General features: G+C 39.2%; 2 protein-coding genes across 3 annotated transcripts in view; both read left to right on the top strand.

The window, feature by feature from the left end:
* nox5 (NADPH oxidase, EF-hand calcium binding domain 5) overlaps window positions 1-7000 on the top strand; it is a 12738-nt gene extending 5738 nt beyond the window's left edge. Inside the window, exons 9-16 of the mRNA XM_084733626.1 lie at window positions 323-465; window positions 1554-1754; window positions 1832-1876; window positions 1990-2114; window positions 3095-3179; window positions 3324-3423; window positions 4220-4386; window positions 4804-7000. Coding sequence (XP_084589752.1) covers window positions 323-465; window positions 1554-1754; window positions 1832-1876; window positions 1990-2114; window positions 3095-3179; window positions 3324-3423; window positions 4220-4386; window positions 4804-4935 — 998 coding nt within the window. The 3' untranslated portion in view covers window positions 4936-7000. The remainder of the gene's footprint in view (window positions 1-322; window positions 466-1553; window positions 1755-1831; window positions 1877-1989; window positions 2115-3094; window positions 3180-3323; window positions 3424-4219; window positions 4387-4803) is intronic.
* Window positions 7001-7615: 615 nt separating this feature from the next.
* Window positions 7616-12699, top strand: part of ambra1b (autophagy/beclin-1 regulator 1b) — a 30330-nt gene continuing 25246 nt past the window's right edge. The window contains exon 1 of one of the 2 annotated variants that reach the window (XM_084733596.1): window positions 7616-7751. The gene's annotated coding sequence lies outside the window, so the exon portion shown is untranslated. Of the gene's footprint in view, window positions 7965-12699 lie in introns of both variants that reach the window. The other variant, XM_084733594.1, reaches the window with a different exon arrangement.

A 12699-nucleotide genomic window follows, 5' to 3' on the forward strand; every position in this document is an offset into this window, starting at 1 on the left:
CTCTTTACGTCTTTTATATCATTTTTGTCTGTTTGTTTACGTTGGTTTCATCTTCTTGTATCTTTCATATTGTTTTGTTCGTCCTTGTTGGGTTGTTTTGGTTGGTTTGTTTTGTCTTGTTACAAAGTTCACGCCTTGTTACATTTTTTTCGTCTTGTTACGTCACTTTCACAAAACAACGTGTTGTAAAGGAGTTTGTTGGGAAATACTAACCTCATATCTGTGATGGTCTGTGTGACTGAATGCACACTCAGTATTTAAGACCAATATCAATACCAGCAGAGTCAGTTCTTTGCTGTGACCTTTGACCTCTGACCTGCAGACACTCTGTGGCTTCACATCCGCTCAATGGGTCAGTGGACCAACCGTCTGTACGAGTACTTCAGACAACCAGAGAGCCACACGGTCAGTCCCAAGAGACTGGCCACGAGTCTGAGGAACCACAGACAGCTGATGAAGGCCCAGGTCCGACACACACACACACACACACACACACACTGAGACACACACACTGAGAGACACACACACACTGAGAGACACACACACACACACACTGAGACACACACACACACACACACACACACACACACACTGAGAGACACACACACTGAGAGAGACACACACACTGAGAGACACACACACACACACACTGAGAGAGAGACACACACACTGAGAGAGACACACACACTGAGAGACACACACACACACACACTGAGAGAGACACACACACACACACACACACACACACACACACACACACACACACACTGAGAGAGACACACACACTGAGACACACACACACTGAGACACACACACACTGAGAGACACACACTGAGACACACACACACTGAGACACACACACACACACACACACACTGAGACACACACACACACTGAGAGAGACACACACTGAGACACACACACACTGAGAGACACACAGCAGAGAGAGAGAGACAGCAGTACGTCTCCAAAGCAGCTTCATGTGTGAATAGTTTATTTTACATGAACAAAAAGTAATTCATGAACTGTGAATGTCATGTAGATATGTAACTGTCTATGTTGTATTTTATAATAATAATAATTTTATTATGCAGCTCTGCTGGCTGGACAGAGGGGGAGAGGAGTGAGGAGTGAGGGAGAGAGATGGTTTGGTTGAGAGGAGAGGCGAACCGATCCAGACGAAGCTGCCTCTCAGTCTGGTTGAACATCCACCCAGAGCCGGACTGAGGAGTCCATGCTCCATCTCCTCCTCCTCCTCCTCCTTCTCCTCTTTCTCCTCCTCCTTCTCCTCTTTCTCCTCATCCTCACCTCCACCTCCCATCCTCCCTCCTCCGTCTCGCTCACACTACTGTGGAGGAAACAGAATCAGAAAGTGTTTCTGAAGTTTGATAAGTCGTGCTCAGAATTACACTCGGAGGATGCAGCCATTCTGTTCTATTATTTTTTTTGCGTGGGGCGAAGATCAAATATCATAAAATAGCAAAGCTGCGTGGTCAAAAAGTGCAGCTGCTCCGTTTGCTGCGTTGCTCAGGTCACTGTGTCTCCGCCCACAGGAGGACCTGTTCAGCTCCGCAAACTGTAACAGAGCTGTCGCTTCCAACGAGGACGACGCCATCGAGCTGATGATGTACCGTCAGAGCTGCTCCCGGGCCGATGTGGCCCCGGCCCTGACGTCTGGGTGTCAGGGGCCGGCGGAGCCTCTTCCAGACGAGCTGGGGCCGGCAGAGAGAGGAGAGGCTCCTCCCCTCAGAGAGGTCAGGTCACCTGTCTGCAGGATGTTAACAAACATCAGCTGGACTTTTATCAACCGCTTCTCCTTTTTTAACTGCAGGTTTCTGCAAAGTTTGGTGAGAATCATCGATTCTGCAACATCAAGGTGAACGAATACACACAGGTCATAACGCACATTTAAAGGGGTAGTTCACCTCATCCGAGCTATCCCTAGATTCTAGATTCTATAATATAAAAACTGGACATGTTGTGTGTCAGTGTTACGTAGACGGACCGTACGGGACTCCGACCAGACAGATCTTTGCCTCCGAACACGCCGTCCTGATCGGGGCCGGTATCGGCATCACGCCATTCGCCTCCATCCTGCAGAGCATCATGTACAGGTGAGACACTGTGCTCACACCTGCTTACCTGATCCTGTCCGAGTACAGCGTCGTCCAGGTTCACAGGGAGAAACTACATCTCCCAGCATGCTTCACAGTGTTGTGAATGAACGCGCTGAAGAAAAACATAAACTGCTTCAACCAGTGACAGAGTGAAGAGCATAATTAAGCTCTCTTAATGGCTTCATGTATCCCATCATGCAACACTGTCCTCCTTCCTGGGAAAATCAATCAATCAACTTGTTCTCATTGTTCATTAGAACTTGATCAGAGGGCCACCTGATTGGATGATCCTGATTCATCTGAGAAAAGACAAAGAAAAGTTGCTAAACGTGGAGTCAGGAACACAATTTTACCAAAAAATATTTTTTGCAAATACATTTCCTGGGTGCTGTTAAAAGGTTAAATGCTAATTACAAATACTTATTACTGTAATTTAGTAGTTTTTGGGGGGGGTACTTGTACTTAAGTATGCATTACACAATGTAATCTACTTAGTTACTTATATTCCATAATATTTAATATTGTCACCTGGTGCCTGAATGTTGTGTTTTCTTTTACATAACTAAAGATATTTATATATATATATATATATATATATATATATATAAGTTGATACAGAAGAGCCACAAATTAGTGCATAAAAATCACCAGAATACAGGAAATGAAGTTTTTCACACTATAAATTAAAATGTTTTTCTTCTGTGACCCTCATCTGATCATAAAACACAAAACAACATGCTGCAGCAGACACAGGTGTGGAGGTTTGTAGAGAGCGAGAGCCCTGAGCAGAACAGAGGAGCTGAGAGTACTTTATTATCAGCTGTTAGAAAGTAACTAATACTCTGAGCAATACTTTGCACTTTTACTTAAGAATTTTAAGTAAATGAAGCAAAGAAATGAATGCAGCTCTTTGTGTGTGTGTGTGTGTGTGTGTGTGTGTGTGTGTGTGTGTGTGTGTGTGTGTGTGTTGGACACAGGTACCGCAGGAGGAAGCAGAACTGTCCCAACTGTAACTACTCGTGGTGTGAGAACATCAAAGACAGCGACATGAAGCTCCGCAAAGTAAGAAATCGAGTCGGCGCTGCTGTTATCAGCCTGATGTGGGTTTAATGAAACGATGACAGGAGGACGCGTGTTGATGTGAGGACGCGTGTTGATGTAAGGACACGTGGACATGAGTCTGTCCTGTCCTGGTTCCTCCTGCAGGTGGACTTCATCTGGATCAACAGAGACCAGAAGTCCTTTGAGTGGTTCGTCAGTTTACTGACCAAACTGGAGATGGATCAGGCGGACGAGGAGCCGGAGGGTGAGAGACACAAAGAAAGACTCCTTACACTTTATCATCATTAATACAGCATTAAATTAAATTAAATTATTAATACATCATTAAATAAACTTTAGTTAATAGTTTTAGCTTATATGAAGGTGCGTGTAATAAAAGTTAACAGGTAATGAATATGTGTTAATAAGACTCTGTAACACTCACCACAACTGACAACTGTTCTGCACAAACGTGTATAATATTAGTACTTATTTTCAGGTTAACGTCGCTTCATACTGTGCAACGTGTCACTCAGGTGAATTTTTAAATTTTCAAGACAGAGAGAGAGAGACAGAGAGAGAGAGAGAGAGAGAGAGAGAGAGACTCATCTTATAAAAATCACACTGAAGCCTGGTTCTTGAAGGAAACATTTTATTGTATCTACTGCTTCTATTTTTATATTTCACCTGTTTATAATGTTCATATTTTTATTTTCATATTTCCTTTCCTTTTTTCCGTCTTAAATTGTTCATATTTATTGTATTTCCTCTTGCTTCTATTTTTAGATTTTATTGTTTTATATTTTTTGTTGCTGCGTCTTTAAATTTTTGTTATTCTCTTTGTCTCCATTGTGGGACTAATAAAGGAATATCTTATCCAGCTTATAAGTGTTAATATTGGCGTAATAGACGTGTGTATTATTAGCCTCAAAATCCATAGTTACCTGTTAATAAGCGCATAATGAAGGATTAATTAATCTTAATAAGCATTTTTAAAGACAGACATGAAGAGATCAGTAGAGAGCAGTGATGAACGTGTCGTCCGTCCGTCTGTCCGTCAGGTCGTTTCCTGGAGATGCACATGTACATGACGTCGGCGCTCAGTAAGAACGACATGAAGGCCATCGGCCTGCAGATGGCGCTCGACCTGCTGGCCAAGAAGGAGAAGAGAGACTCCATCACCGGACTGAGGACCAGAACCCAACCTGGACGACCCGAGTGGGGAAAGGTGACGACACACCCAGGGTTCACTTAAACCAGGTTTAACTGAAGTTCAACTTAAACCTGGTTTAACTGAAGTTCAACTTAAACCTGGTTTAACTTAGTTTTAACTTAAACCTGGTTTAACTAAGCTTTAAAGAAATAAAGTTCAGTTTGAGGACAGATTCAACAGCTCTAATCATTTGATTAATTTCTAAAAATCTTCTGGCCTGTTTGTCTTTTTAAAGGAACTGTTTTATTTCTTTATGCTCCTGCACATCAAGAAGTAAAGATGAGGTCTATTATTTCTCATTTAATGTGATTATTTATTATTTTTTTCTTTCTTATTTATTTAGTTTATTCATCTTAATGTCTGTGAAGCACATCAGTAATAGTTTTTTGCTCGGTTTAAAGTTGTTTCTGTCTGTGTTGTGTGTGTCGTCAGGTGTTTCAGAAGGTGTCTGAGGAGAATAAAGGGAAAGTTCACGTGTTTTACTGTGGTGCTCCTGCTCTGGCTAAAGTCATCAAAGCTCAGTGTGAACACTTCGGCTTCAACTTCTACAAGGAAAACTTCTGAGGAGCTGTGTGTGTGTGTGTGTGTGTGTGTGTGTGTGTGTGTGTGTGCGTGTGTGCGTGTGTGTCCTGTGCCCTGTGTTTGTTTGTCTGTGTTGTGTTTCCTGCCTGTTTGTTGGACAGTAGAAGAAGAAGAAGACGTGTTAGCTGTTGAATCATATATGCACCGCAGTGGTTTGACTGGAGACTCATCATTTATATGAAGTAGATCTTTAATGACTCTTTTATGTCTGTATAGATAATTAATCTCATTAATCAATCATTTCCTCTGATCTGATCCATCGTTCATCACAGTTCAGATGTTGTTGAACTTAATTTAAAGGGTAACTTCAGTGTTTTTGTCAACCGTCAAAGTTCGTCTACTAAAAGTGTTTTTGTTTTTGTTTTTACCACCGACGGGCTCAGATAGTTTCTCTCAGTGTCTGACAACATTATGAAAGGATCCCTACAGAGATTTTTGTCAAAGAGGAGGATCATTTTGGTTTAAACTAGAACAGGGTCTTTACACTGTAAAAAAAAAATAAAGCTAAGACGACCAACTCAAACTCTGTTTTGGAATAAACTTTAAAAAGTTTTGCTGACCAATAATCTTTAGTTGAGATACTTTACTTTTCTTCTTTAGAGACAAACTTGAATATTTAAGTTTTAGTCATTCAAAAAAATGTATTTCAAAATTTCGATATCAGTGAGTCTGATAATCTTTCTTTTGGTGCCTGAAATTTAAATTATTTTAATTGAAAATATTTAAAATTTAATCCACCATTCATCGTCACTTGTATGAATTTACTTTTTTTTAGAAACTTATGTAAAGAAGAAAAATAAATTATCTCAACAAAATATCAGTAGTTTGTAAAAACAATTCAAAACTTAATAATCTGAGTTCAGTTCAAAACTCAAAAATCTATTGCAGTATGTTTTTTGTCACAGGAAGCCACTGGAGAGACAGAGACAGAGACAGACAAATAAAATAAAACTCAACAAAACCGTCTTGGTTCGTCTTTCCACTGTTCCAGCACTCATCAGCTCTGGTTTGATTTAACCCTCACTTAATTATTTGCATTTTATAATTTAAAATACTGAATAACTTTGCCTGTTGTTAGTTTGTTAATTTTTTAGATCAAGAATCAATCAGGTTAATACAGGTTAATTGTACAAGTTAATGATTAATCATTAATCAAGTCATTATCAAATAAAAATGTAACCAATTAAACATATATTAATTGTTTTGTCTGGTGGAGCCGTTCACTGGATAAGAAAACTTAAAATGGGAAAAAAGTTTAAGTGAGAAAAAAAAGAGAAAAACATTTCATGGTTTATAAATTATTAATTATTAATGATTAGTCAGTTGCTATCCTCTTTAATTATTGGTTAAAGAAAATGCACAAACTTCTCAACCCTAACAGGAAGTCAAGTCTTCTTACACACAGGTGACACATTTAGAAACATGACACTTTGTTGTGTTTTCCTTTAATTTGTCTCCCGTCTGTAGAATTTTATCACAAAACAGAATTTTGGTTGATAAAAGCATAATAGCATCTGATTTAATGTGATGAAGAGGTGAAATAATAATTTTGTATATAAATATTTTCTTTCCCACAGCTGGAAGCTGCTGGAAAAGACTGAAAACTGTTTGAAATTGGTTTCGGAAAAGGTGGATGAACCCTGAAATTGTGTTTTTAGTTTTAGTTGACATGTCCAAATCTGATTTTGAGGATCTCAGGGGAGACAAAGTCTTGGGGACCCCTGAGAGCTCTGGTGACCCCCTAACGGGGTCCGAGACCCCAAGTTGGGAACCAATGGTGTATAATATTCTGTTTTCAAAAAAAGTTTCCTCTGTACATTTTTTGCACCATAGACACCCATTAAAACATATTTTTTGTTCCTGCTCTAATTTTACCATAAAATAATGTTTAACATATGACTCCATTTTCAGTCTTTTGGTCTGTTTTCTTTTTTCTCCGTCACATGACGTCACTGACTTCTGTACGACCGAGGGCTCCATTATATGCTGTTTCAGTGGAGCCTGTTTCTGTTGCATTTCTGACTTTTGCAGGCAATAAAATACATGATTACAATTAAAATGATCTGGGTGTGTTAATATGAAAGAGTGGTGTGAATGTGTGTGTGTGTGTGTTTGTGTCCTTGTTGTTCTGCCACATTTTCATTCATTCACCCACTGACACACATCCATGCACAAGGTGAAAACCACACAAAATGATGTAACAAGACATAAATTAGGTAAAAAGAAAAAGAACAAACTGAAATTCTCCTGCAGCATCTTCACACCTGTCATCCTGTGGACGTCACTTTTAAGTCCACACAAAACATTTCATTATCAAAGATTAAAAACATGTTTATCACATTTTCTGATTTCCTTTTTTTTTTTTTTTTTTTTTACCAGATTTAACATCTTCAAATATAAAAAAGAAATATAATAAAAACCCAGACTGACAGAAGGAACCATTTCCAGGGTTTCTAGTTGATGTAAGATTGATCTCTTGCTGGTACAAATGATGGTGTAATTTCTCCATGGATTTGATTGTATGAATATCTCAAAAGAACTGAAACATTTATAAGACTACAAATAGTATGTCTTTGATTTATAATGTCTTTAGGATGTATTTTTTGGGGGAACAGAGGGCTGTGTTTCGGTGCGTTCGATGAGTTGTACTCGGCGCTCTGTTGATAAGCCTGTGTGTGTCACTAGCTAGCAGCTAGCTAGTTACGCAGTAGCAGTTTGTCGTCGGGCAGCTAGTGAACCAGTGGACCAACAGAACCCGTTAGTTCTCCTGCTTCCACGGGTCCGATGAATGTTGTCCGGTGAGTTGAGTGTTCGCTGCTCGGTAGAAGAACCGAACCTCACCGATGTTCAGCTCACAGCTCTGTCTCTGCAGCGGCCACATTCTTCGTTTATGGCCGAGCGAGCTAACCAGCTAGCATAGCTACAGTGAACTGAAGATAGCCTGTTAGCTTCTGTTAGCCTGTTAGCAGCGCCTGTGATGGCTCAGCCGGGGAGCAACTCGATAAAGAAAGGTAGGCCAAACTGCTCGATTTATTGTTTTTTATTATATGAGTATCATTTAAAGATCTTGTTAATAATGTGTTTATGTGTGTAAGTCGATGTTTATCTGTAGAAAATCCTCAAGAAGTTTGATTTTCCAGCTCGTTAGCTCGGTTACTATATCCGCACTGGGCTCATTTAGCTCTGTGGTTAGCTGCCGTTGTTCCTCTAAGAGAACCCCTGATTTGTGAAATTGTCGCGAGATTTGCACGCGTTGTTTTGTCACGATACATGTTATACAAATTTGTGAGTTAATTATGTAAGGACGCTGTGGTTAAAATGTAGCAACGTTAAATGACAGAATACACCTGGTTAAGGTTAGAGAAAGGTGATGGTTTGGGTTAAAACGCTGAATCTCGCGAGATCTTTCGCATGTCTGGGGTTCCCTTCAAGACACGACCGTTAGCTTCCTTAGAGCGGGTTTAAAAGGCAGCTAGCATCATCTGAATGAAGTTTTCAGGCTCTTGTTAATGGTTGTGTAAAAGCTGCCATTTGGCCTGATGTAATACTGGACAGAGGGAATTAAAATCACACAACCAGCTTATATTAGCATCAGTCTGCTGCCAGGAGCAGACTCCTGTCTGTTGGTGACAAATACAATAGAAGAAGGCTAACGTTACTGTTCAGTGTTTATTTTGGTGTGGCTTTCATCTAAAATGGCTTACATGTCTTCTTTTATCCACTGTGTAGTCAATCAAACATAAGTCAGACAGCTGTGTGGAGTGTGACTGACATGGTCAGTGTTGTAGTAATGAGCTGCTCATTGATCCTCTGAGGAGGGTCACAGAGAGCTAATATTAGCCTTACTATTGGTATTATAAGGAATAATATAAACTAACTTATGTTTGATATAAAATGACAGGTTTGTAGTGGCCGCTGTTAGAGCTGGGCGGTATGGCCACTAAATATTATTGCAATATTTTTAGGCTAGTCTGTGATGTACAATGTATGTCTCGATATTAAGGCTGAATGATGTGGGGGGGGACTAATATCGACTATTTTGACTGATATTGCTATAAGATTTTCAGTATTAGAAGGAATGCTAATTTTTTACGTCATTATTCTCATTTTCATTTAGAACATATCATTATAGTGTGATCTTTGCAGGGATCTGTACCAAACAAAGAAGTTTTCTTGTCTGTAGAAAATATGATGTGTAGGACAGGACAGTTCTGCAGCACGATGATTAATTAATTCATTTAAAGTTAGTTTAACACACATTTTGCATTTAACACATATCACGCCTTCTGATTTGAAAATTGCCATAGGCCATACTGCGATTTCGATAAAATGTAGATTTATTGTTCAGCTGTTCTCGATACAATAACAGAACAAGTAATCCAAATTTTACTGATATTGTATTATGGCCTGTTGCAATTTTCAAATCGCAGATGGCTAAATAAAATTATTATATTTAACAAATCTGAAGGAGCAACTTAAACTTGCCTGTGTTGAACGTTTATCATGGCCGCTCTCATTATTCAGGTGTGGATGTTGCTCCTCTTTGGTCTGTCAGTATTCATAGACTTATTCTTTGTACAGATATTTTGATGGTGTAGATGTTTTATATTTTACAGTGTGAATGATTTCATTTGATGCAGGTTCGATAAAGGAAATCACGCTCAGTTAGAGTCCTAAAGTAAACGCTTGCAGAGATGCACTGATTGTGAAAATCTGGGCTGATACAGATGGTTTTATTTTGTGATAATCCATTAATTGTTCCAGTGATTGTTTAAACAAAAATGTCAAACATTGTGTGGTTGCAGCTTCTTAAATGTGAGGATTTGCTGCTTTTCTTTGTCATTTATGACAATAAATGAAGTGTCTTTGGGTTTTGGACATTTGGTTGGAAGAAGACATTTGCAGCTGATTTGACATTTCACAGACGAAGGAGTTGCACTTATAAGTTGATTAATCGATTAGTTGTCAACTATTAAATGATCCACCAACTATTTTAACAATCAATTAATTGTTTCCTTTATTTCTTTCCTGAAGAAAAAAATGTAATTTCTCTGATTTCAGAGAAACTTTTCTGGTTTCTTTACTTTTGTCGGCTGCTGAGTAGCTCGGTTGGAGCAGTCTGGATTCATCCTGTCAGTCTGAGGAGTTGAACCAACAACCCTCTGGTCATGACCTCACTTCTGTAACCTTTAGCCACCACTGCCCAGACTGTCAGTTGCAGCCCTGGTGAAAATAATCTGCAGATTAATGGATCATTAAAATAATTGCAATAATGCATGATATGGTTAAAAAATCATATTGTAATTATTTTGTCTGAAATTGTGATTGCAGTATGATCAGTGGGAAGGATCATGTTTGCATGATAAATTTCATTTTACTGAAAATAAAATAAAATTGTGATGTTTGATGGGGTCTAAACCAAACATTTTCTTTCACCTGAAGAACAACATTTGTTTTTCATGACGTCTCTGCAGCACCACAGGACTTTGATTATAATGTTGTTTTCTAAACACATTTTGTTGTTGTTGTTTTCAGAACATTCGGTTCTGGATGTTGGTCCTGTCGCAGTTTCAGTAATATTGCGATTAATTGTGCAGCCCTACCATCTTATTTGCAGGAAACATGCTGAATATCAGCCAAAACTGATGTTCGGCTGATTAATCGATGCATCCTTTAAGTCTTGGTGAAGCCACATTGTTGTTAAGGCGTTGCTGTTTTTGTCCTCACGCGTTACTTTCCCCTGTGAAAGTTGATTGAACTCGCTCTCCCCTCGGCTCTGCTCTCCTCCACATTCACACTGATCCAAAAAATTCCAAACATTCACAGTGGGAACTGACCACAGAGCTCTGCTGCTGCTCCACTGGAGCAGGTGGGATCAGGGACGCCTGATCACAGTTGTTGAGAGATTCGACCTCATTAGCTTGTGTGTTCTTCGCCCAGATTTCTCCCAGCTGGTCTGCAGATCCAAATTGGTTTCAGTCGTACTCGCCTAGCCGTCACAGAGATGTTGAAGTGAAGCGACGTGCTGCTGTGTCATGTAACGAGCTCTCTCTGGTTGTGGAAAGCCTCTGTGATCCCTGGAGAACGGTGTTGATCTCTGTGTTGATCTGTGTTATTGGAACTAAACTGAGGCCCACTACATCTGTGAGGTAATGAGCAGACTCTGTAAGAACTGCCTCTCATTCAGTGTTAGCTGTAGCATTTATCCAACTCACAGTTTATCATGAGAATGAATCATTAGTCAAGAAATGGCAGTAATTGTGTTTAATTTGACATGATTCGCTGCTTCCACCTTCCATAACATGTCCTTAGTCATAACCTATATAATCAAGAGTTATTGACAAATATAGAAAATAATAATATATGACAGGGCTGCACAATTAATCGTTGCAGCTCTACATGTAAAGATACCAAAAACTGAATTGACAATATTACCACAATGAAAAAGCTCATCATGCAATATTTATTGTGATACTGAAATAACAACCAAAAACAAGATGACTGGAAAATAATGAGCTTTACTGAATAATCAATCTGATGTATACGCCATTTTTATTCATGTAACATTTGTTTTTTGTTTTTTTCGTTTAGTTTGATCTGAACGTGTGCAAAACATGAACTGGCCTGAGAACAGTTGCTGATTAATTTGCTGTCAGTCAGTCAGTCAGTAGATTATTTGACTATTCGTTGCAGCTTTACAGAATGATAACTTGACACATTCAGCTCTCCCTTTGAGGAGCATCAGATCTGATCTTTGCTGCTTTGCATGCTGGGAAGTCTGGCGGCGGCCTGACAGGAAATGATCCAAACACTGGACAGAAAAGCTGTAAACAACCCAAACTGGCCTGGCCCAGTAAAATCAACAGAACACTGAAAATCAAACTGAATTTAGAGGGTTTGCAAACAGCATTAATCGGTGTATTTGCAGACGGACTTTCAGGACTCGTCTAAACCTTCTTCTCACCTGCAGCTGATTAACGCTGATCTGATCAGTTATTTCTATCCCCACTAACAGACCTGAAGAACGTAAACAACAGTCACACCTTTCAAGTAAATTTAGTACTAAAAATAGTTTGGTTTGACATGACAAACTCTTCCATTGAGGAGGCAGTAAATGCAGTATATTTGGGACTTTTTCAGTGAATTTAACAACATTCAGTTCATTTTAGCGGCCATCGCATGAAGAGCCAGCAGAGCTGCGCCGATCACAGACGAATCTTCCAACTGGGCTCCTGCTTTCATCATTTGTAAAGATGCTCTGATTAGGGCTGAAAAATTAATCGAAATGTTATTGAAATCACAGTATGGCCTACTGCAGTTTTCACAACGCAGGAGGTGCAATATTTGAAAAAAAAAAAACAAAAACAGCAATTTTTGTTTTAAGAATGATTGTGGTGCTGCAGAGACGGCCTGCACTTCAGATTCTACTGACTCAAGAAAACATCTTTGTAGGGCTACAGCTAATGATTATTTTCATCATCAGTTAAACTGTCAGTCATTTTTATGATTAATCGGTTAGTTCTTTGTCCAACTCAAAGATATTCAGCTTACTGTGAGAGGGAAGTAAAAAAAAAAAGTAATCAGTATCGGCCCGTCACAGGGTTTATTTGAAGCCTTCTGTTTGTTGTATAGAATTTATTTATTTAACTATTCTTTGTGTATTGAGTATAACTTTAAATCAACTTGAAAATGATCACAGTGATGCTTAGGGCTGTTTTGTACAAGAATATGGTTGAATTTGTTTCA

The sequence above is a fragment of the Lutjanus erythropterus genome, chromosome 13, assembly GCF_056507025.1.
Source record: "Lutjanus erythropterus isolate fLutEry1 chromosome 13, fLutEry1.hap2, whole genome shotgun sequence".
Lineage (NCBI taxonomy): Eukaryota > Metazoa > Chordata > Actinopteri > Lutjaniformes > Lutjanidae > Lutjanus > Lutjanus erythropterus.